The sequence below is a fragment of the Panthera uncia genome, chromosome F2 (genome assembly GCF_023721935.1).
Source record: "Panthera uncia isolate 11264 chromosome F2, Puncia_PCG_1.0, whole genome shotgun sequence".
Taxonomy (NCBI): domain Eukaryota; kingdom Metazoa; phylum Chordata; class Mammalia; order Carnivora; family Felidae; genus Panthera; species Panthera uncia.
The window spans coordinates 41,803,989-41,830,260 of record NC_064812.1 but is presented as its reverse complement, the minus strand read 5'-3'; the positions used below and the strand labels follow the sequence as shown (position 1 = coordinate 41,830,260).

At 36.2% G+C, this 26,272-nt stretch overlaps 1 protein-coding gene across 3 annotated transcripts in view; it reads right to left on the bottom strand.

Annotated features, from left to right (window-relative positions):
- Positions 1-237: 237 nt before the first annotated feature.
- VIRMA (vir like m6A methyltransferase associated) overlaps positions 238-26,272 on the bottom strand; it is a 58,581-nt gene continuing 32,546 nt past the window's right edge. For 2 of the 3 annotated variants that reach the window (XM_049633115.1, XM_049633116.1), the window contains exons 12-24: positions 24,666-24,759; positions 23,984-24,528; positions 23,222-23,457; positions 22,460-22,712; positions 20,080-20,297; positions 12,583-12,715; positions 9,184-9,336; positions 8,514-8,674; positions 7,765-7,861; positions 4,587-4,753; positions 3,797-4,128; positions 1,271-1,414; positions 238-585 (exon numbers count right to left, since the gene is read on the bottom strand). In XM_049633115.1, coding sequence (XP_049489072.1) covers positions 431-585; positions 1,271-1,414; positions 3,797-4,128; positions 4,587-4,753; positions 7,765-7,861; positions 8,514-8,674; positions 9,184-9,336; positions 12,583-12,715; positions 20,080-20,297; positions 22,460-22,712; positions 23,222-23,457; positions 23,984-24,528; positions 24,666-24,759 — 2,688 coding nt within the window. In that variant the 3' untranslated portion in view covers positions 238-430. The remainder of the gene's footprint in view (positions 586-1,270; positions 1,415-3,796; positions 4,129-4,586; positions 4,754-7,764; positions 7,862-8,513; positions 8,675-9,183; positions 9,337-12,582; positions 12,716-20,079; positions 20,298-22,459; positions 22,713-23,221; positions 23,458-23,983; positions 24,529-24,665; positions 24,760-26,272) is intronic. The other variant, XM_049633117.1, reaches the window with a different exon arrangement.

Genomic DNA, 26,272 nt, shown 5'->3' with positions numbered 1-26,272 from the left:
TATTAAGCTGTTTGGACCCACCTGTTAATAAATAGAAGTATTAGGTACTTCTTTTGGCTTAGCTGTGCTGTGAAAAAGTTACTGCAACACTAAAGGGCACCATGAGCTGAGAAAGTATTGAGGACATCTGTGGCATAGGCAAAAATACACTAAAACCAAAGTCACTTCATTGTTCATTTTCTACCTAAGAAATTTTGTAAATAGTTATATATGAAAGGGAAAAAATATATACAAACGTACATACAAAGTTTGGATTTTTATTGAAATCTTGTGTTAGGTATCAAACAAAATCTGCTTTCTTCAGATAAAAATATTCTCTCAGATGTCTCCAGATAACTGCTAAGTCTAAGTTGGTCCTTTAATGTCTTATTTTACTTTTATTGTCCTCATGAAATGTTCGTATACACTCAGGATGTTCCCAAAAGGATTTTTATCGTGTAAAGGATCGTACATGACGACCTCTACCACTGCCTCCACTGACAAACTTTCCTCTTGAGCCTCCACTGCCGCTATTTGCACTTGCCCAGGAAGGTCCAAGTCCCCCACGACCTCTGGAAGCACGGTCACGAGGACTTGGGCGGTAGCCTATAAAAAAAAGAATATAGTTTTTAGTCATAACACCCTTTACATTCCCACTATAGAAATAGTAACCTATAAAACTGAGCTCAAACTAAGAGAGGAATTACTCTTTGCCCCTTTAAAATCCACGTGCAGGTTCTTTCTGTAAATGTGATGAAGACTGCTGAACTGTCTACCTTAAATAGGTAAATTGTATGATATGTGAGAATTATATCGCAAATAAAGCTGTTATAAAAAAGTAAGTGAATATGAAACCAAAAGCTACCTCTGACCAGAAGAATTCTGGACTTGATACAGTAATGTTTGAGGAAAAACAGGTTATGTGCCTACTCACACAGCACCAATATTATAAACAAAAATAGAATCCACTGTATGAAGATATCTCTATTACTAAAATACTTTGGTCAAAAAAGTATCTTAAGGATTGGCTTTCATTATCAGCACATCACTGTGAAACTGCTCAGATTATACGTGTATTCAGAATCCAGAATTTTTTTATTCCCACAGAATATGAACATTGGGCATTCATTTGCAGATATAAAATTAAATTGACTTTAGAATTATAAGTCTATGTTCTAAAATATCCTCTCTCAGAATGAGAGTATATGACATCTGACAACTTAAAAAGGATTCACCCCCGCGCCCCACCCAATTCCCTGCCTCAGCGATATCAACTTGGAAGGATGTATACCTGTAGAACTAAGTGGTCGCAACGGTGGAAGAGGTCCTCTGTTAAAATTGCTCTGGCCTCCACGACTTTCATTGTAAGTTCCTCGAGGAGTATTCTGAGCACTCCAACTGGAGCCTCTTGTCCCCTCCCGACGACTATAGTTTCCTAAAAAGAGAAAACACAATCAAAATCTACTATTTTCACAACTTCAACTGAATTAAAAAAGACTCAACAGGCTTTTCTTATTCTTCAAAGTAATGAAAGAGAAACAGTGAAATTCTGGCTTATATACTACAGTGTGGCAGCATCGTATGTGGTTAGAAGCAGAGGCTCTACAGCCAGACCGCCAGCATTCAAATACCGGTTCTGTCACTTACATTTATATATCCTGGTCAGCTGATAGTTTTCTCTTCTGTAAAGTGGGTGTACTAACAGAATCTACCTCAAAGGGTTGATATGAGAGTGTTTTACATAATAGTCCCAACACAGCTATGTATTTGCTATTAATATAAACTGCTATTCACTTTCACTACCAACCTCTTTAACTCAGCAGCATGAAAACATGTCAACAATCCACTAGCGAAGTATAATTTCTACAAGTATACCTAATTTCTGAAATCTTGAAACTTTTTTTAAACAAGGAATAATGTTTAATAAATCACAGAAGCAAAAAATATCATGCAGTAAGTTAAAGTAGCCACCTTTGACAATCAATAAAACAAGTTTTGTGGTTTTCTGTTACATTCCACAATAGTAGGGGCGCCTGGCTGGCTCAGTAGGTGGAGTATGCAACTCTTGATCTTGGGGTTGTGAGTCTGAGTCCCACATTGGGTATAGGGATTACATAAAAATAAAATCTTTAAAAAAATTTTTTCCACAACAGTAACTTAAAATAAAAGAAACAAGATTTGTAACTTAAAGCTCTGCTGTGCAGGGGCGCCTGGGTGGCTCAGTCAGTTGGGCGGCTGACTTCAGCTCAGGTCATGATCTCGCGGTCCGTGGGTTCGAGCCCCGTGTCGGGCTCTGTGCTGACAGCTCAGAGCCTGGAGCCTGTTTCGGATTCTGTGTCTCCCTCTCTCTGACCCTCCCCCATTCATGCTCTGTCTCTCTCTATCTCAAAAATAAATAAACGTTAAAAAAAAATTTTTTTTTAAAAAAAAGCTCTGCTGTGCGGTGGTCTCCCTAGAGCCCATAAGGAGGGTAGCATTCTGAAACAGGTATGACAGGTGTACAACATTTCAAATGGAATTCATTCACAGGCAAAATCTTGAAATAATTTAAAACAGATTAAATAGGGGTGTCTGGCTGTCTCAGTCGATAGAACATATATCTCTTGACCTTGGGGTTGTGGATTCGAACCCTATGTTGGGTGTAGAGATTTAAAAATAAAATCTTAAGGGGCGCCAGGGTGGCTCAGTCAGTTGAGCATCCAACTCTTGATTTCAGCTCAGGTCATGATCTGAAGTTTGTGGGATCAAGCCTGTGTCAGGCCCTCCACTAAGTGTGGAACCTGTTTAAGATTTTCTCTCTCCCCCTCCGCCCCTCTCCCCTGCTTACACATTCTCTTTCTGTCTCTCTAAAATAAAATTTAAAAATAAATAAATAATTAAATCTTAAAAAAAAACCCACAACAAATTAAATATAACATCAAGAAGCAAGTAGATAAGAGAATCAATGGTTAACTACGTAGAAGAATCCTAAGGAAATTGTTGGCAAGTAGAACTGTGAGATTGTATATGTACTATTCAGAAAGGATAAACACAATTTTCAATAAAAAAAGGAAAATAATTAGCCAACTGACTTCTTTTAAACTTATCGCTAAACATGCAATTAATTAAATATTAACCTAAAAAAGATTTTTTCTGGGGTGCCTCGGTGGCTCAGCTGGTTAAATGTCCAACTTCAGCTCAGGTCATGTCGTGGCTCGTGAATTCAAGCCCTGCACTGGGCCCTGTGCTGACAGCTCAGAGCCTGGAGCCTGCTTCAGATTCTGTGTCTCCCTTTCTCTCTGCCCCTCTCCTACTTGTACTTGCTCTCTCTCTCTCAAATTAAACATTTAAAAAAATTTTTTAAATTGTTAAAATTTTTTTAAAAATTAAAAAAAAAAAAAAAAGATTTCTTTTTTCTATCCAATAAAGTACTCAGCAAATAGTTGCCAGTGGTCTGAGAAGTCGCTTAATTGTAGTAACTGAAAAGTACTTCATCTGAATCACTTATATCTAAATCACTTCTTTTAAAAAAAAGTGATTTTTTTTTAACTTTTTTAAACGTTTATTCATTTTTGAGAGACAGAGAGAGACAGAGCATGAGCGGGGAAGGGGCAGAGAGAGGGGGAGACACAGAATCTGAAGCAGGCTCCAGGCTCTGAGCTGTCAGCACAGAGCCCTACGCGGGGCTTGAATTCACAAACTACGAGATCATGACCTGAGCCGAAGTCAGACGCTCAACTGACTCAGTCACCCAGGTGCCCCACATCTAAATCACTTCTATTAAATATGCTAATATTCCAATATTCTAACCCACTAGAAAATATACATAAATAATTACCTTTTGAAGCAGGTGGTGTGAAAAACCTATTCTGACTGTGAAAAGCACCCCGTCCTCCTCGATTGCCTGAAAATCCACCACGAGAAGAAATCTTCTGTGATACTTTGAGTGGTCGTTTTGGTGGGGGTATTCCATCTTGAGGGACCACTTCTTTACTTTCAGCTGCAACAAAGTCATCCACGTGCATAGATGGTGGTCTGCTTGTGTTCTGTTTTCTCTGACGAAAAATATCATGGGGTCGTATACCCTGTCCAAATCCTCCCCTGCCCCTTCCTCTTGGTGGTGGCACAACATGAGCTCGTTTGGCAGGTTCGATGTATTCAGACTTCCCGCTATTAAAATAAAAACACTCCATGAAAACTTATTCTTTTTTTTCCTATTTCCAATGAATATTTAAGTCAGTCTTTGTAATATTGAAAACTACATTTCAATTAGTTCTTATTTCAATTGTGTTAACACTGCAAACATCTCTATTCCTCTCCAGGGATGGACAACAAAACTAGCTAAGAATGGTACTCACATTTTATGATATGACTAACAATTATTTAAAATAATCCAGTTCACCTCTTGTTCAAACCTTCCAAACTCTCATAAAGTAGAAGAACATAACAAAAGTACCAGGGATATCCTGGCCAAAGTATTATCTTAAAAAAAATTCCAAACAATATTCATGACTCAAGTATTATGTCAACTTCCTTTTTTCTCTTATAGTTAGTGTCTATCTTAAAATACATTGCAAGAAATAAGCTTCCATGACCACTGTCAAGATCTTCAGTAGAAAAAGTTTTACCTTGAAGTTATAAAGGTCTCATGCTTGTGCTTCCCAAGTTTGAATCCTTTAGTAGTCTTAGTTCTCCCTGGAGACGATGGTTCTGACAAAAATGAGCGCTCTAATTCTGAGTGCAAGTCAAAGTCACTACAGCATTTTTCAGAGAGCTCAATTAGGTCAACCTTTACCTGCAATCATAAAAATTAAACAAAATGAAAAATAATCTTAAATATAATTATTAATGTAACATTTATTAAAATTCTTATTTCCTATAAATTAGCTTTGACTCTCATAATAAATAAATTACAGGTCGGCCTCTTTCCCTCATCCTTTTTTTTTTTTTAATTAATTAATTTTGAGAGAGCGAGAGAAAGAGAGGAGAAAGAATCCCAAGCAGGCTCTGCACTGTGAGCAGGGAGCCCAACACAGGGCTTAATCCCACAAACCAGAGATCGTGACCCGAGATGAATCCAAGAGTCAGACACTTAACCAGCTGAGCCACCCAAGTGCACCCCCCCCCACCTTTTTTTTAAAGAATTTATTTTTAAGTAATCTCTACATCCAACATGGGGCTTGAATTCACAATCTCAAGATCAAGAGTTGTATGCTCCATTGACTAAGCCAGTCAGGCACCCCTTTCCCTTATCCTTTCAAAAAGCAACATCATTGGTAGTTAAAAATCTTAGGAATTCAGCTGCATTTTGGAGGGATGGAAGAGAGTGGCATTCTTCCTCAAAGAAGGGTTGTCAAATTTGGGAGGCCTCTGCTGTCTGACAAGGAACTCAGAATTTATCTATATAAATTAATAAAGTAGCATCTCCAAAACGTTTCCCAAAGAATCTGAAAATAACATACTTTGTAAGCCCTGTATAGTCAACATATCTATTATAAAAGGATTCTGTGCCACAGATCTCAAAGTTCTATGCATTTAATGAGGGTCCAATCTAAGTTTACTTCCAGAGAAATAAAAATTATGTTTACTTAAGTTTTATTTAAATTTAGCAAACCTAAAACCCCAAATTTTCTAAACCATGTAAGGTTACAATAAAGACAGTTGTGATTCAATATAAAAGTTATAAAAAAAAAACAACATCCTTCTAACAAATATTTTAGATCTATGATGCTAGATATGGTAGGTAGCCCCTTAACCTCTTGCGCCTATTTAAATTTAAATTAATTAAAATTAAATAAAAAATAAAATTCAGTTCTTCAGTCACACTAGCAACATTTCGTTGTTCAACAGTCACATAAGGCTAATGGCTACTATACTAAACAGAGCACATTTCTGAACATTTCTATTACTGCATACAGTTCTATTGGACAGAACAGTTCTAAAGAATCATTGGCAATTTACACTAAAGAAGAAATTATTTTTTTTTTTAATTTGAGAGAGCGTGTTAGCAGGGGAGAGGGGCCGGAGAGAGAAAATCTTAAGCAGGCTCCATGTTCAAGGTGGAACCCAACATGGGGCTCAATCCTACAACCCTGGAACATGACCCAAGCCGAAATCAAGAGTCAGACACAACCAAATGAGCCACCCAGGCGCCCCTTTTTGTAATTTTTAAGCAAGCTTTACGCCCAATGTGGGGCTTTAACTGACAACGCCAAGATCAAGAGTCACATGCTTGCTCTACTAAGTCAGCCAGGCACCCCAAGAGAAATTAATTCTTTTTTTAAAAAATGTTCATTTATTTTTGAGAGAGAGAGAACAGGGGAGGGGCAGAGAAGAGGGGGACAGGGAGTCTGAAGCAGGCCCTACATCGACAGCAGCAAGCTTGATGTAGGGGTCGAACTCACATAAACTGAGATCATGACCTAAGCAAAGTTGGACGCCCAATTGACTGAGCCATCCAGGCACCGTGAGAAATTCTCTAATGCAATTTAAATCGGATTTTATGCGATATTAAATTTTTTAATGTTTATTTATTTTTGAGAGAAAGAGACAGAATGCAAGTGGGGGAGGGCAGAAAGAAAGGGAAACACAAAATCCAAAGCAGCTCCAGGCTCTGAGCTGTCAGCACAGAGCCTGACACAGGGCTCAAACTAACGGGTGGTGAGATCCTGACCTGAGCCAAAGTCAGACACTTAATCAACTGAGCCTTCCAGGCACCCCAGATTTTATGCAATAGTTTAAAAGAAGGGAAAGGAGCTCTCAAATATATTAAATACACCTTAAGCATGAAGTAAATAATTCTTTTAGTCTTATTGCATATAATAAATACTAACGCTTTTTGGACCAGGGAATAAGCAAATATATTTATTTTTCTGATCAAGAAAAAAATAATACATAGTATAATATGTGGCTGAAATCATCCTCCCTAATATGGCTCTGAGAAACATAAATCAGCATGCTTCTAATTTTAAATGTTTAACTATACTCTTACATGTTCAGCATTACGTTTAAGAATGCGAATTCCCTTTTGTACCTATGTTATTTTAATAAATAGATTCTTCACATTTGCCCCAAAATTAAAAGTAGATTGCCACAATACCATTCCTTTCCTTAAACCCCAAAACAGAAATGAATTATAATTCTGTGGGATACTTTTCTCTATTCTATACCCTACAAATATAAGAAAACAAAGTGCCTCAGAGTACTTAGGCAAAAACATAATTTTTCCCCAAAGAATCTCATTCTCAGGGCACCTTGGTGGCTCAGACAGTTGAGTGTCCAACTCTTGATTTTGGCTCAGGTCATGATCCCAGGGTCAAGACCTGCATCGGGCTCCCCACCAAGAATGGAGCCTGCTTAAGATTCTCTCTCTCCCTCTGGCCCTCTCCCCTGCTCTCACTCTCTCTCTAAAAAACAGAAAAAGAAAAAAGAAAGCATCTCATTCTCAAATATAGAGATCACTAACTAGAAAGAAGCAAAATAAGTAGCATAAGATACTGAATGTCCTGGATACCATTAAGTGGGCAGCCGATATGAAAATAATGCAGTACTGGTCCTCAAACGGGCCTTTTTTTGTTTGTTTTTAAGATTTTATTTTTAAGTAATCTCTATTACCCACCGTGGGGCTCAAACTTACTATACAATGAAGAGTTGCATGCTCTACGACGGAGCCAGCCAGGCATCCCCTCAATGGGCTTTTAACAGCCATACAACATGTATCTTATTTTAGTGCTAATAATACACACAAAAACCAAAAAAATCAACAATAACTTTTTTCTAAATATTTAGTAATAAAATTACTTATACCAAATCCAGATCTGTATCAATCTCTTCAGCCTGAAATGGAGTGAACCACATGGATTTCAACTGATCATCCATGACATCAGCTAGCACATATGCAGTCCTAGAACAGAAAAGACATTTGGTAAAAAGCAGAATTCCAAAATCAAATTATTTTAGCTTATCTTCTAAGCAAAATCTGTACAATGTACAATTTAAAATGTCACCCTCAAAACTGTTAGTAAAATTAGTACTTAAAAGCCAAGTTTATTACACTGTAGCAATGTGTACAGAAACTGGCCATATTTAATTTTTCTAAATTTAGAGAGTAATTCCATCACACTGAATAGTTATGCTCTAGAAGTATCAGTAAAGTATAGCCTCCATTCTGCCAGCCTGCTTGTGTATAGCCTGTAAGATAGAAATGATTTATTATTTAAGTTTTGTTTCATTTTGTTTTTAAGTAGGCTTCACACCCAGCACAGAGCCCAACATGGGGTTTGAACTCACAACACTGAGATCAAGACCTGAGCTGAGATCAAGAGTCGGATGCTTAACTGACTAAGCCACCCCAGGTGCCCCTATTATTTAAGAGTTTTAAAAAAACATATGAAACAAACAAAATGCTACAGAAGAATATGCAACATAGGCTGAATGTGGCCTACAAAGCCTAGAATTTTTATTATCCAGCCCGTAACAAAAATAGCTTGTTGGCCCTCTCTAGACCTCGGTCATTAAATATACAATACTCAACCACAAAACATTGCTTGTTTTACCTATTATTAAACAGATTCTGGAGAGATTCTGGAGCTGAAAGTACTGGTTCTATATCCTGGTCACCAAGAGGTAAAGGATCACCAGATGACTCCAGCATCTGCTTAAGTCCAACTACATTGTCCAACAAAGAATCCAGATTGTCATCATCTTTTGAATGTTCCTAGATAAAGACAAAAGCAGAATAAGATGATACAGGTAAAACTTGAACATTTATGCCCATAATCTACTGACTCTTTAGTAGAAAAGGTTGTATTTTTTGATTACTAAGAAATTTGGAAAACTGTCAAAAACTTATGAACATTAAACATATTCAAATAAAACAAATACCAAAAACATTTGTCATTTTATTTCTAAAGAATGGTAGCAGGGGACATCCTGCATTCAAATAGATAATTCAAAAACTAATGCCTTCTTCCTTAAGATTCATAACAGTATGGAGGACTTCACTCCAAATTATTAATTCAAAGAGTTATTTCAAACTTTATTACAGGTATCCAACTGAAGGTTCACTATTTAAAAAGGTCACTGAAAAACTTGCACTAGTCAAAAAGAGAAAAAAATATATCTTAGGAATGAGCAAATGTTTTTATTTTGCTTCTGTTTTTCTTTGTTTTTTGTTTTTTTTTGTTTGTTTGTTTTTGTTTTTGTTTTTGTTTTTGTTTTTTTTACCAAAACAAGCTTCTCTAGTTCAAGGAACAAATTTTCTGGACTTTCTTCTTTGCTTTGTAGAAGCTGTTTTAACTCTGCAGCATTAATACTCATTGTCCGTGACGGATGAGTTCCCTCTACTTCCATGAGACCACTATCATCTCCACAACATCCCTGTAAATGTCACACACAAGTTAAATTTGAGAGCAGAGAAATTTGCAAAGATGCTTCCACACTTATACAGATATTTAAGCCATTTGCTGCAATCTTCCCCTCAGTGTTTTGGTTTTACACCAGTATAAATGGCTAGTTTTAAGAAAGAGTTAATCAGCTTAAGGCTGAAATGCATTTTCTTTGAGTAAGACTCACATAATAAATAGCTAAACACACATATTCAACATACTAGCAGCAAGGTTTCTTAACAAAAATATCCAATGGCAAATACACTGGCACTTGCTGGGCATGTAACATACTGATTGATACTTAAGTTAATAAAATGCCTACTACTAAAATAAAGAACTGATGAAACCTGAATTTATCTTTCTAGAGATAAAGCAAAGAACTAAAGAAAACGGTAACTATTGTATTTAGGGCTATATTCTGTAATGAAAAAAGTTAATATTTCCTGTTTTAAAAAAAAGTAAGCCATATAGTAAAAGGTATTAAGATAGTGATACTCCCAAATTTCAATACAATTCCTATCAAAATCCCAGCAATCTTTTTGCAGAGACTGATATAGAGATGGAAAAGTAGATTAGTGATTGCCATGGGCTAAAAGGGGAAAAGAGGAGTTTCTGTTATGGGCACAGAGCTTCTTTTTGGGATTACGAAAGCATTCTGAAATTACATAGCAGAGATGATTGTACAATATACTAAAAACTAAAGGGGTGAATTTTATGAGATGCAGATCATACTTCAATAAACACATTACGAAAAAAGCAGCAGCAGGAAGGAAATCTAAGGTAATAGTGGTAAAATACAAAAGAAAATGAAATATGAAAGGTATTATAAATAAAACTGATACGAATGACAGCTGCTGAAGAGGATGAAGAAAAGGAGGAAAGTTGGCTACTATTTCATGATTTCTATCGTGAAGTTCAGGGAAGATCATGATATAAAAGTAAGACAGATAAATCAAGTTTATGGGGGAAGATAATGAATTTGATTTTGGATATTCAGAGATTCTATCAAGTAGCCAAGGGCAAGGAGAAACAGGAGAGGGAAAAGGTGCCAGATAGGATATTAGAAGGTGTAAGATATATGTCATAGATAGAAATGAAATGATGGGGGAGGGGCGGAAGGGATATTCTCCTCTGATTAAGGAAGGAAACAACAGGTTAGAAAAAACAGGGAAAGAATCTAAGGGAGAGTGAAAAGATTTAGAAACCGAACAGGATGGCCTTGACCTTCCCAATGAAGGAGGTAAGAAAAGGAAATGCACTGGTGAGGGATGAATAAAAGCATTAATTAGCAGTCCTCAGGGACCAGCAGCTTCTGGATAACAAGAATGAACACTGGTTAGTGGTTTTTGATTAGAAACTGTTTAATTGATGACATGCATAAGAAAATCTGTCAAACTGATTTATTAACAACACACCACTTAGGATCTGGTAAAACTAATTAGTCTTCCATTACATAAAAACTCCTAAAACTTCTTTACGGTAGCTATAGTGCTACCATTAAATATGCTCTTTACCTTTCAGAATCAAAATCTGATCTTTAATGATCAAAGCATCTGGTAAACTTAATCACTTTAATAAAGTATATCTGACACAAAGCAAACACAAATCTGCCAGTAAAATCAGTATAAAAAAAAACTACAAAAACAACAGGCAGCCAAGAGGTGCTTACTAGAGTAAAACAGAAAAAAATTTTTAAGTAGGCTCCATGCCCAATGTGAGGCTTGAACTCAAGAGCCAAGTCTCATGTTCTCCTGACTGAGCCAGCGAGGCATCCCTTACTGGAGGAGTAGATATTCTTAATATAAATTACACGCATTACATGTTTACTAAACAGTAATTTTACTTAATTTTACCTTATGAAATCATCCCATATTATATTTATTTTGGTAAAACTGAACTAAACAGGTCCTCCACAATTCTTCCCAAACACAAATCTTAAATATGAGCTGAATTTTTTTTTTTTTTTAAAGAAAGAAAGCGTGAGCAGGGGAGGAGCAGCGAGCTGTGCTGACAGCAGCAAGCTGGATGTGGCATTTGAACTCACCAACCATAAGATCATAACCTGAGCTGAAGTCAGATACTCAACCCACTGACACACGCAGGTGCCCTTGAGCTGAATTTCTTAAACCAGTGTTGACAGAATACAGACCCACAGGATGTTAACAGTATATGCACATGTACACGTACACACACACACACACACACACACACACACACACACAAAGTATTTTGCAGGCAATCCATTTGGGAAAAGCTAGATTAGACTATAGTAAAGCAAGTTTCTATTTATCCAGGAACTTTCAGAACTTTTACTATACTAATGTGCACAGTTAAGTTCCATCAGGGGAGACTTTTCCAAACTTATCTGACCAAAAACACTTTTTAAAGGCAAGCCTATTAAAGGTTTCTGGAATTGTGTCCACAACATATACTAGATTTTGGAAAATATGATGGGAGAGATTTTTTTTTTTAAGTTTATTTATTTTGAGAGAGAGAGAGAGAGAACGAGCGCACGTGAGTAGGAGAGGGGCAGAGAGAGATGGAGACAGAGAATCCCAAGCAGCCTCCACGTGGTCAGTGCAGAGCCCGACGCAGGGCTCAAACTCACAAACCATGAGATCATGACCTGAGCCAAAATCAAGAATCAGAGGCTTAACAGACTAAGCTACCCAGGTGCCCCAGGAGAAATTCTTAATTAGATTTTAACAGTAAGATTTTAGAGAAATAGATACTTAGTATCTATGATGGATCCAAAATACCCTAGTGTAATAAACTTTGCAATCACCCCGAAAGCACAATATCCAAAACACAATGAGTAAATGCTCAATTAAATGACAGAAGGTAAATATCTGATTAAGAGACTAATAAAATTTGACTGCCCTGAGTGTCCCTGGCAAGATAACTCAATGTAAAAAATTATATAAAAGATGAAGGCTCTGTAAGGAGTATTTTTCTCTAAGTTGCCAAGTTACAGAGTATTCACAAATTAATGATGTTTAATAGATTTAAAACGAGTTCAGTAAATTCTACTCTAAAACACCTATCTTTTTTAGAAATCAAAACCTTGCATTTATAGTCGGGTAAGGACACAGGAAAAAAAAAAAACATTATTCTAAGTTCAAACTTCCAAAAATATTTCAAGATATTTTTGAATGCAAGTGATTTTTTTTAACTTATGACAAAAGTCTATAAATTTAAAAAATACCAAATACATACATATACATTTATGTACACTTACCATTGTGTCAGAGTTAAGAATTTGTCTCATAAATTCCAAAAATGAAGATGCAAGTTCACCTGTGTCCTTACTAAACGTGCTGACCACTCGTTTCAGTAAACTATGCAGAGCATTACTGTTTTTCCTCAAAGAACTATAAATAAAGAGAGAATATGTCTCAAAATTTAAACATATAAATCTAGTATGAGAAATAAACGATCTCCAGTTCAGACAGAACAAAATTCAATCCATCATTTAAAAAATGTTTTGGTGTGCCTATGTACACAACACCATTTAACAAAGCAATATCTACAGGTACCTTCTTTTAAAAATAAGCTTCAAGCCCCCCATAAAAAAAGAAAAAATTTCCCCCAAATAATAAAGATATAAAACTTAGCAAAAGAAACTCAAAATTCCCTATTTTTTATACTTTTTATAGCCTGAGGGTTTCTCTAATACAAGGAGGTTATAGCCGTCTCAGAAGCCTGACCAGAAAGCCTGCTTTATGTAATAATTATTATGTAAATTATTTAATAATAATTATTATTATTACTATAATTTGACAGAAGAAAATCAAGGGTATAGACTGGGGGCCTGCAAACTTTTTATGTAAAGAACCTAATGGTACATATTTTATGCTTTGCTGGCTAAATAAAAACGCAGTCTGTTTCTCTCTATACACAACACCAGTGTCAGTCACTACTCAACTCATTTGTGTAGTGGGAAAACAGACATAAACAGCACATAAATGCTGGCTATGCTCCAACAGATCTGTATTTATAAACACTGGTGGTCAGCTGAATTTGACCTGTGGCCCATAGTTTGCCAATTCCTGATATAGGTAGATTTAAGTATAACAATCAACCATATCCAAGTCCTGCTAAAATTATTCTATACAATTACACAGCTCTTTGTTGATCAAAAGAGAATTTCAAGGACAAAGTATTCTAATATTCAAATGTGCCCTTTGAGTTGTAACAATTCATAATTAATCAAAATGAAAATAAGATTATATTAACACTAAACATGCAGTGTTTACATTTGAAAAATATAACTCAGATGGATTCTGAGATGCCATCATAGAAGACTTTGGTAAAACAATACAAAAGAGAAAGATAAAGACTCCTGCTCTTGAGAACTTTATAAAATACTGGAATGGACAAGGCACAACACACAGGAATGAGATTAAATACAAAGATAATATGATTAATGGAAAAAGAATGGATTTAAAACTGGACTACACCAATTACTAGTCTCTACATATAACCTTAAGCAAATACTTCCATGATCTATTAAAATCTGGGGTCCACTACATACCTATTAGAATATCTAAACTTTTAAGCTGGTATTTTTATTGCTCAACTTTTTTTTTTTAAGTTTATCTTTTTATTTATTTTGAGAAAGAGACAGAGAGCAAGTAGGGAAGGGGCAGAGAGAGAGGGACACAGAATCCCAAGCAGGCTCTGAGCTGTCAGCATAGAGCCTGACGCAGGACTCGAACTCACGAACTGTGAGATCATGACTTGAGCTGAAGTCAAGAGTCAGATGCTTAACCAACTGAGCCACCCAGCTGCCCCTGCAGCTCAGCCTATAAAGAAGTTGTCTATAAAAAGGTAGTACACTGATGGAACTGTTCTGTATGCAACTGTGGCAATAAACACATGACTCTATACATTTGTCAAAATCCACACAACTGCACAACATGAAACATGAATAAGGTTACAAGGAAAGAGAGAAAGCTAGAATCAACATCTAATATTAGAGTCAAAATGTCAGTATGGACTCATTTAAAAAAATACATACAAAGTGATGAATCACGGGAATCTACCCCCAAAACCAAGAGCATACTATATACACCGTACGTTAGCCAACTTGACAATAAATCATATTTTAAAGAAAAAAAAGAAGGAGGAGGAAGGCACTTCAATCAACCAGAGCAATGAGGCAAGCTGGATCCTGTCTGCCTCCCCTTGTTACAAACAGCCAAGCACCAAGCTCAGGAATAGAAGGGCTATTCTCCTTTGGGATATCTGATGCTGATGGCTGTTACTGAGCACAGAACCCAGTGGGAACCTGATGGCCATCCCTAGGAGCCCGCTGAGTAAGTGCCAGCTCCATGGCTCCTAAGGGTGAACGAAGACAGAGTCAGAAACACAGTAACAGAGGGAATCGCTGCAGTCAAGACCAAAGTGCGTTCAACATTTCCATCCAATGGGAATGTGATCAATGTAGAATAGAGATCTTTAACTTTATTTCCCTTAGGCCCAGCAAAGAGGCCAACTCCCCACTAATACATCTGGCCCAGCCTCCACACAAACAGCTCTCGGCAGGACCCCTTCTGATGCCCTAGGGCTCTGGATGTCCATGTAGTCCTAAAACCAAAAGGCCAGGGCCCCTTTGGCTCAACCTGTCCCACAGTCACAAGGGCTGGTCCACATTTGACATACACAAGCCAGAGATAGTGCTCTGAAAGACTGAATTTGTATGGACCCTGAGATGAACTCTGATGGATAATAAAGCAATGTCATGAAACTTGAAAAAAAATAATAAATAAAAATAAAAATACATACATACAAATAAATAGATACAAAAAGAAATGTAGACATATATATGCATGAGTTAGGACACAGGCATATATTTCCTAGCTCTATCCAATAAGAAGAAACAAAATCAGTGACACAAGCTGAGCAACAAAATGAATAACAATAGTATCAGATTATCATACAAAGAGAAAAAAAATAATGTCCATAAATTCATACTTATATCCCTGAATAAGTAAATAAATGAGGAGAAAGTGGTAATTCTTCTTTATAGAAGGATAATTAATAAATTAAAAAGGAATAAGAGAGAGGCACCTGCATGGCTCAGTCAGTTAAGCTTCCTGACTTTGGCTCAGATCATGATCTCAATTCCTGAGTTCAAGACCCATGTTGGGCTCTGTGCTGACAGCTTACAGCCTGCAGTCTGCTTCAGATTCTGTGTCTCCCTCTCTCTCTGACCCTTCCCCGCTCATTCTCTTTTGCTCTCTCAAAAATAAACAACCATTGGGGTACCTGGGTGGCTCACTCGGTTAAGTGTCTGACTTCGGCTCAGGTCATGATCTCACGGTTTGTGAGTTCAAGCCCCGCATCGGGCTCTGTGCTGACAGCTCAGAGCCTGGAGCCTGTTTCAGATTCTGTGTCTCCTTCTCTCTCTCTCCCTCCCCGTCTCAAGCTCTGTCTCTCTCTCTCTCAAAAATAATAAACATTAAAAATTTTAAAAATAAAAAATAAACCACCAAAAAAATTAAAAAAGGATTAAGAGAAATAGGAAACCAGCACTGGGATACCACAGTAAAACCTGCCACATGCCTAGATTCACTGATGAATACTAAAATTAGTGGACAAAAGGGTTTTTGTTTGTTTTTAACAATACTTTTAAATGTTTATTTATTTTGAGAGAGAGAGAGAGAGAGAGAGAGAGAGAGAGAGAGAGTGTGTGTGTGTGTGTGTGTGTGTATGAGCAGGGAGGGGCAGAGAGAGAGGGAAAGACAGAAAATCCCAAGCAAGCTCTGCACTGTCAGTGTAGAGTCCGACCCAAGGATTGAACTCACGAACTGTGAGATCATGACCTGAGTGGAAGCTGGATGCTCAACCTACTGAGCCAACTGGATGCTCAACCTACTGACTAAAGTTTTACACAGAAATAAGATCCTGTATTTGCACAATGGAAATATATTTTGGAAATATATTCTCCAAAATATTTAATTAAAAATGGAAAATTATTAAGTTTACAGTGCAGAATCCTGACAGACAGCACCTCAGTCAAGTGATCAAAGTGGATATCATCAGAAATATATCAAGCATTTCCTAATATGGTGCACTAAAAGAGGTATTTCTCTCTGTGTAATCTTCTCAATAAAGCATAATCTCAATCTAATTATTTGAGAAAAAATCAGACAAAGCTAAATTGAGGAACATTCTACAAAATAACAAGTACTCTCCAAAAATGTCATGGTCATGAAAAACAAGGATACAGGACACAAAGGATACATCACAACTAAAAGCAATGTAGGATCCTGTCTTGGATCTTAAAACAGAAAAAAACATTAACAGAAAAACTGTAAAATCTAAATAAATTTTGTATTTTAGTTAATAGTATTATGCCAAGGTTAGTTTCTCAGTTTTGGTAAATATTTAGTGGTTACATAAGACATTAACATAGGGGTAAAGGTGGATGAAAGGCATATCTGAACTCTGTACTATTATTTTTGTAATTCTTCTGAAAGTACAATTACCTCAAAAAAGAAAAGTTTTTGTGACGTGCTTCAGGGTTGTTGTTAGAACTATGTAAAAAGCATAAATAGTGACCTGCTCATAAGAAAAAAAAAGGCAGATAAAAAACCAGATCATTCTTTGCCTCTGCTCAAAATCTTACAATGGCCCTTATAATAACCCTAAAGGCCCTTGATCTGCTGACCCCCATCTTCCCCCCAGGTTACTTCTCCGACCTATGCCCTATCATTTTTCTCCTTGCTCTCTTACTCCAAAGATAGCCACAGTGACCTCATGACTGTTTCTCAGACACATTAGGCATGCTATTTGTGATTGTTCTCCCCCAGGATATTAACATGTTTCACCCTTCACCTTTGGGTCTTGGTCTTTGTTCAAGGGTCACCTCAGTGAGGACTTCCCTGATCACCTCCCCGTATTTCAAATGACAACTCCTACCCTCACTCTGGCACTCACCAGCAGCTTGAACTGCTCTATTTAATGTTTTTCTGTAATATACTATGTATTTTATTTACTCAATCTTTAGTACCTAGATCAGTATCTGGCCCAGAAGTGGCATTCAATAAGTATTTGTGGACTAAATGAATCCAGTGTCCATTTTTATTCTTTCATAGAGCCTACTATGTACCAGGTTTCTAAATGCTGGGGGACTAAAGTCAAGAAGACACAGTCCCTTTCTTAGGGTAGCTTATATTCAAATAAACAATAAATCTACATAATGCAATGTCAAACAGTATAAATACAGTGAAAAATATAAAGGGGGATAAGGAATGGGGACTCAAAAGATAGACTTATTTTAGTGTTTTGTTGTTGTTGTTGTTGTTTTACTTTAAGTAGGCTCCACGCCCAACATGGGGCTTGAACTCATGACCTTGAGATTAGAAGTCACATGTTTGGGGTGCCTGGGTGGCTCAGTCAGTCAAGCATCTGACTTCGGCTCAGGTCATGATCTTGTGGTCCGTGAGTTTGAGCCCCACATCGGGCTCTGTGCTGACAGCTCGGAGCCTGGAGCCTGCTACAGATTCTGTGTCTCCCTCTCTCTCTGCCCCTCCCCTGTTCGTGCCTGGTTTCCCTCTCAAAAATAAATAAACATTAAAAAAAAAAAAACCTCACATGCTCTACAAACTAAGCCAGTCAGGCACCCCAGGATACACTATTTTAGACAGGTATTTTGACAGGAAAAATATTTATACAGATACATGAGTGAAGTGAGAAATAAGTCTTATAAGGATCTAGAGGAAAAACATTTTAGGAAAACAAAACAAAACAAAAAAGTCTGGAGGTAGAAATGAGCTTGACAGGTAGCAAAACTGAGGATAAAAAAGCTATGAGGTTAAGTCAAAGAGATGAGCAAAGGCCAGATTGTATACAGCCTTAAAGAACATTATAGAGTTTGGATTTTACTGCAGTATAATAGGAAACACTGGAAACATTTCAGCAGAACAACAAATGTATCTGTTTTAAGTTTTTTGTTTTTTTTTTAACGTTTATTTTTGAGACAGAGAGAGAGCATGAATGGGGGAGGGGCAGAGAGAGAGGGAGACACAGAAGGAAGCAGCCTCCAGGCTCTGAGCCATCAGCCCAGAGCCTGACGTGGGGCTCGAACTCACGGACTGTGAGATTGTGACCTGAGCTGAAGTCGGACTCTTAACCGACTGAGCCACCCAGGCGCCCCTGTTTTAAGTTTAAAAAATCAGTCTGAATGCTCAGAAAATAGATTTTAGGGGGACAACAGTGGAAGCAAGAAGTAGACTGGAGGCTACTGAAATGAGTCATGCACGAAATGACAGTGAACTGGACAAGGGTGGTAACTACAGAGTGGACAAAAGTGATCAAATTAGGGATAAATTTTGGAGGTATAATCCACTGGACTTACTGATAGGTTGCACGTAGGAAGTAAGGAAAAGAGAGAAATCAAGATCTTGGTGTTTTGTGTGGACAGTTAACGTGATAACACTTACTGGGATGAACAAGACAGAAACATGTTTGAGAGCAAGAATTTCAAGAGCTCTCCTTTAAATCTGTTCAGTTTGAGATGTCCAATAGAAAGTCAAGCAGAGACATCAAATAAATGGATGGGTTATTTGGAGCTTAGAAGAAAAATTAGAGCTAAAGAGAGAAACTGGAATAGGTTAAGACAACTTAGGAAAAGATTACAATAGAAAAAAGACCAGAAACAGGAATCCAGCAAAATTAAACATATCACACATAATACTATGAGAGCTTAGGAATGGAGGAATCAAGCAAAGTTTTTTGGCTTTCCTGGAGATGGAGAGTAGAAGATGAGCTTTAAGGATATAGAGTAAATACCCAGGCAATAGGAAAAGGGGCATTCCAGAGTAAAATGTAAAGATTATGGTGAGAGACTAAGAAGGCGGGGTAGGAGGAAATGGAAAACTTGGATTTTCAGCAGGTGCCACCAACTGAAAGAGAATATAAAAGAGGAGACAGGTTTTTCAGGAGAAGGAAGTGGAGAAGGTAGGAGCCAGCACCAAAGAGCATTTGGAACGCAAGTTTTCAACCAATGTTACAAGAATTAACGAGAAGCACAAACATGTTTCCTTCTCCTTTCTGTCTCATAATCCTACAAACTTCTACAAATTTCCAAGCAAATCTACATAACATCTAGCTACCTTCCTAGAGAAGAAAAAGATGAGGGCATGGACAGAGAGACTGAAGCAGAAATTACACTTGAGGTTTACATCATCTCAAATTAATTTTATCTCAGCCACTTCTCTACAGAATAAAAAACACAGAATCAGCACAGAGTATCACAGCACCATCACAGCACCATCACTTCTGTTTGTTTGTTTGTTTGTTGTTTAAGTAGGCTCCACACCAATGTGGGGCTTGAACTCACAACCCTGAGAAAAAGAGCTGCATGCTCTACTGACTCAGCCAGTCACGCACCCTACACCAACCATCACTTTTAAAGGACTACAGGTAAATGTATCAACAAAACAAAAACAGTGTGAATTAATACCCCTGGAACAGTAAGATTCCCTTCTTAAATACTGTAAGATGTCCACATTAATTTGTCTATCTATTCAATTTATATTTTAATGCTGAAGATTGGATTACTAGCACACTTCACTACTAAAAAATCCTTTCCATAAATACAAATTTCTCCACATGAAAGAAATCATATCTTCAGCCTTCTACAACAGCAATGAATTAACTAATTTGGGGAGGGATGACAGAGTGAAAAGTTAAATCAAAGAATATATTAAATTAGATAAAGCATTACCTTTTTAAATGAAATAATCCATAATCATGCTCTGCAAGAAACATCATTGTTCTGACACATGTCAGTAGACAGCTATAACTGCTCTCAGAGTTAGCTAGCATAGCCAGTAGACAGTCACAGATTGAGGCCATCAATTCTTTGTTTGGTAGAGAATTGGAGAGCTGCTCCAGTTCAGAAATAGAACCTTCAGAAGAGTTTGGCAAAATAAGCGCAATGTCCTGTGAGGGTGGAGAGGAGTAGGGAAAAATTTTTCTTTCATTATTATCACAATCGATTAACATTTTTATTTCAGAAACACACAGCAACTAATACTTAGTAATTATCTCATCAAAACATTGTCACCTTCCCACACCAAATATAAATTCAAACACATTAAGAACAATGGCATCATTTTGCTCTTCTATAAAAGGTAATTCAAGGATATACACTTAAAGAAACAAAGACAAATATTTTACTTTACAATATTTTTACTTTAAAAGAATATCTCTTTTTAAGCTTGCACTTATTTATTTGTTTGATTGTTTGTCTGGCTCTATGCCCAACGTGGGGCTTGAACTCATGATCCCAAGATCAAGATTTGCATACTCTACTGAATGAGCCAGCCAAGTGCTCCTACACATTTTTCCTTCTGTACTGCACTGAGTGTAGTTTCTATCTTCAAGTGGTTACATTCTTTTGGTACTAAAAGATTTTAAATCATGTGTTATTGATTCATTTGAATATCTTTTTAATTTATAAAGAAATCATTCAATGAAATAAATTTTTAAATGTTTATTTAGTTTGAGAGAGAGAGAGAATGCATGTGCGGGAGAGGGGCAGAGATAGAGAGAAGGATAGAGAATCCCAAGCAGGCTCTGACTGAGCCACCTAGGTGCCCCCAGTGAAATTAATTTTAATGAACATATTGGAATTTAAAACATCACAAAAAGAAATGGATAGAGCAAATAAACATTTTAAGCACTGTCTTTCAACTAAATATTTTCCTCTAGTTTTTATATACTTTTAAAATTCAAGTTTTTCAGCACTAAGCAAGTTTAACCAACAATAACTAAAAACTCTCACCACTCTTTTTATAGAAGTAAATAAAGTAGATTTTACAGAAACATTTTTAGGGATGTCTCATTGCCTTTAATCACTTCAACATACTGTAAACTAGTATTCAACATGGGTTACAACCAAAAAACAAAGTTTGAATCAGAAGGCAAATATAGTAAGATGAGGCCAAGAATGAGGTTTACGTGATCAGGGCAGCTATGGTGCTATGGTGTCATTCAGATTAGTCATAAAACCTGACCTGGGTTATATAACAAACACCAGTCAAATGGACACTTTAGGGTATAAGGACTTAAAATATCCTCTCTGCCAGGTCCAAAACTATATTCTACCAGGTCCTCTTTTTGTGAAAACAAGTCACACCAAAAATGCTCCTTCTTAGGTGTTAAATGTAACCAAACTGGATTTTTGTCAGCTGAATAAAGATAATCTTCCAACATGGGATCCTATTAAAAATATTCTGCCTGGGGCACCTGGGTGGCTCAGCTGATTAAGAATCCAACTCTTGATTTTGGCTCAGGTCACAATCTCAGAGTTCGTGAGATCAAGCTCCCTGTCAGACTGCACTAACAGTATAGAGCTTTGCTTGGGAGTCTTTCTCTCCCTCTCTCTCTCTGCCCCTCACCCTGCTTGTGCACACGTGTGCACTGTCTCTCTCTCTAAGTAAATAAATAAATATTAAAAAATATACATTCTGCCTGAAAAAAATCACATCTGATTAGACAGGAGCATTATGATAAGCTAAGTACCATTAGGTATAGAAATCTTAAAAAATCTCAATCACAATGAGATTTAAAAGTTAAAACAATTTTCATTAACTCATGGAATTATAAACTGGAAGTCAATAATACACAAAGGTAGAAATACTACTACTTTTGGTCAACATCTGTAAGGAGAGTAGTCAGAAACACACTAAAACTGTAGTAGCCTATGATACCTTCAAAAGTTGTCCTAACAAAAAAACACATGGTATTAATTCAACCAATCACAAAGCTATAAATTTCAAGAATGAATCTGTGTATAAGTGGAATGAAAATGAACATGCTGGACATAACCAACCCCAACGAATATAGTGGCACATAAAGTAACTATCCAATGATGCAATCTCATAAAGAGCTCTTCAGAGAAACCTGTGAAGTACAAACCCAAAGAAAGCTATGAAGCACCAAACCATTTTATTATTGGTTCACTGGTCAAACAAGATCTCCCCGAACAACAGTAGGAATAATAAAACAGATGAGATCTCTGTGTTCACAGACAAGATTTATATCAAGGGAAGCTTTGGAACCATATACAAAAAATGAATTTATAAAATAACTATAAATACCTGATCACAGAGAGACTGCAAAATGGATGTGATATATTCAACACACTGTTGGCGAATAACACTGTCTCCAGGAGACCGCACCAAAGCTAACAGATCCTGGAATATCTCTGCATATCTTTCATCACCTTTAATAGTTCCATTAATTAGATGCAAAATAGCTAATTTACAAGCTTTGTGTGAAGCCAGAGCATCAAGAAGAGCAAGCAACCTGGTGGTTTGGCTAGTGTACTGTTTTTCTTTATCTTCTGAAGTGCTGAAATAAAATCAATACATTTAGTAAACAAAATTCTTAACTTTAAGGCATTATTTAACTAATATTTATTTTCCAACACATATCATCTTACACAAATCTTGTATAAAATATTTCAATCCTTGGATATTATGACTTCTTTGGAATTTTACAATTATTATAAAATTTTATAAATTCAGATTTCAATATATATTTTTTTAAATCAGAGTACTTTATAGTTCACCTTTTAAACACCCAAAATCAAGACCTTCAAGGTATCTTGCATGTGAAATAAAGTTTTCCAATTAAAAACAATCTACATATATTCATATACATACACAAATGTGTATGTATACCTGTGTATATGTGTACACACACATATATATATACATATATATATATATATATATACATACATATATACACACACACACACACATATATTATCTGAGCATTCTAAACCCTGGTTTCCACATTCTAAGTGAAAAAAAATGTATGTGTCAAAAATAACTTGAGGAAAAAATGTTTAATACCTTTGCAAGTCTTCTACAATCAAATCCAACACAGTTCTCATAATCAGAAGTGCAGTTGGTGAGGCAAGATCACACAATTGAACACAAATACGCCGTAACATATGTTGAATGGGCTGGCAGGTTGTGCCAGAGAAAGAGCGAACTATTTCTTGGAGCAACTTTGCTTGAACATGAAGGTGCATGCTCCACAATTTTCGGGTGTTGAGTGCCACTGATATATCATGTGGCTCAATAACCTGTTAAAAAAGTATATTGTGTGTGTACGTAGATTTTCTTTAATATTTATTTATAGTCACAAAAATTGTTCAGGAAGAACTGTTATGAAAAGAACACATGCTTAAAACATTTTTCTATTATACAATTAAACATTTGCTTGAATTCAATTCATCTAGAAAATCTTATTGTTCTCAGGTTAGCAGTCAGTAGAACAGAGTCCATTGGTGAACCAACCTAGTTAATGGCAAATTCTAACACATGATAAAGGGGAAAAAAAGGATTTAAAAATAACAAAAGTACAAGTATACATAACAGCATAATAAAATTCACATTAACAAAAATTTATTAAAATGTTGCCCCCCATATTTCTTTAATGACCAACTTGCTTCAGTTTTATCTCACCCTCATCCGGTTATTTTATGTCTTTTTTAGGGGAAGGGGATGAGGGTTGTGGGTTTGTTTTGTTTTTTTTTTAACAAAATCACTGGCTTTTTTTAAAGCGTTACTGCAGTCATTTATAAGATGCATGTTATATGGAAGTGATACCTGAGTTGTTTGCATGGGCAATGGTAGAGGCAGCAGCTCTGAAAGTAGTATGAGTCCAGAAAAAAATCCTTCAGGAACCTTCAAGATTGAAGAAAGAACTTCTTTTAACATTAAAGACCAAGTATTATTGGCCAGTGTCTCTTCTGAGATTGTGAGTTTTTCATTAACTCCTTGTGTAAAAGTCAGTAAGATATCAATGATATCATTTTGAATTTTCTGTTCATCACTATCCAAACGACCTGAGAGAGGGATAGAGCACAGGAGCATGTGTAAAGTCACAAGTGCTGAAGGAACACGCATGTCCTTAAACTCAAAGGATCCACCTCTCAGGAGTTCCGTTAACATAGTTTTAAGAAGAGTGAGTGTGCAGCGAGCCATTGAAATAGTAGTAACTCTGTGAAGGGTAGTCCCCATGTTGACATGGAGCCTCCAGGGCTGAGTCAGAATACTGTTCAATTTTTGTAGAACCCGAATAAAGGTGTCCATTCCTTCAGCAGAAAAAAGCTGAATAACGGCAAGATTCCATTTCAGGTCTTTCTGTTGACCTTTATATAGGATAAGGGGAAAAAAAACTAATTACTTATATGTTAATAATCAGTTAAGATTTTTTAATATTTTATTTAATAAATGACATTTATACTAGGCCTTAAGAATAGTTTTTAATGTATAATAGCCATATTACCTTCAACAGGAGGTGGTGGACACGCGACATTACAGAGAACACGCAAGGCAGTGGTAAGGCCAACTCCTTCTGGGGTCATCAAATTATCGATATTCTTTAAAAATAAAAATGAACAGAAAGTTTAATTCTTGGTGCTTTGATACAAATTGAGAAAAAATTCCCAAGAAGGCATTAGTTAAAAATACATCTCATAGTAAGTACTTACACTTTAAGTATCTTAATTAAATGTAAAACATGAATAATGCTTATGAAGTTTATAAAAGTTATTTTATAAAATGAAAAATTACAAAGTGCAAGTAGATTAAAAAGTGCTGATTAAAAACAAAGGTAACATACAAAACTGAATGAGACTCCTTGTATTAAGAATTTAAAATAGTTCTTTATCATATACTCTTTCTAAATACCCTCCCTCCCAAAAATGAAGCAATAACTGATTTTACAGAGCCTTATGGGCACTAAACCTCTTTTAAAACTGAGGAAGCAACAAGGAAAGTTTTAGCACTATATAACATACACTTAAATATAGATACCTAGTTGTGATGGTCAGTTAGGACATGGTTAAAGGAAAAAGAAATACAGTTGCCTATGTCCTTAGCACCTGCCCATGCCATGTTTCCTGACAATAGTTATGTCTGTTTTTGTAGTTTCTACAGAGAAGCACAGATGGTTTGAAAATCCTCAGAAAAAATAACATTTAAAAATGTTACTCTTTCAGCTTCTAAACCTCAGAGGAGGAACTTAAAAATTAGAAAATTCCTTTCCCTTATACATTTTTCACCTTACATCTTTTCCTCTGATTTCTTCCTTGCTGCCTTTCCATGATAATTCCACAAACTACATAAGGCAGCATGGAGCCACCAAGGGAAGTTTCAGTCTCAGATGAACTGCTTTTGGTATATCTTGGAATAAGAGTCATTCATTATTAAGTATAATTAACGAATAAGGATTTACAGAAAAGTCAAAATTCCTTTAATTATAGCACGTAATTTAAATTTCTAGAACTAAATTTCTTACTGGTTAAAATCTTGTACCCAAGTATCTGATGTTTACTGGATGTTTCCTTATATATTTTCCTGACCACACACAAGTACCCCGAATACATGACAACTTAAATTTACAGACCAAAAATGATCATATTTCTGCCAAATAAAAGACTGAATATAATGAGAAGCTCTAGACGTCATACAAAGCATAGAGTGAGGAACACAGAAGAATATGATGGCACCAAAGGAGATTAAAGTACTCTTAGGAAAGATGGAGTAAAAGGAGAAGATAAGGGAGACAAGTCAGTAAAGAAAAATCTAAAGCAGAGAAACCCAGATTAGAAAGAAATACATGTATGTTATTTTAATAACACATTTCAACTCCAAGACCAAGATGTTTTACACACACACATACACAAAAATACACAGAGTTTACCTGTTAAATGAAAGAGGAGATAATTCAAGGTTCATTCTTTTAGCTTAAACTTTTTATGCATCTATGACCACCTTTAGCCCTTCTTCCTATGTTACACTAACTTCTAAAACTGACAATACAACAATCTTAGTGAATTTTTAATTACTAATTACTTGAATTGTATATGAATTTTTCAAATGTACTATTAT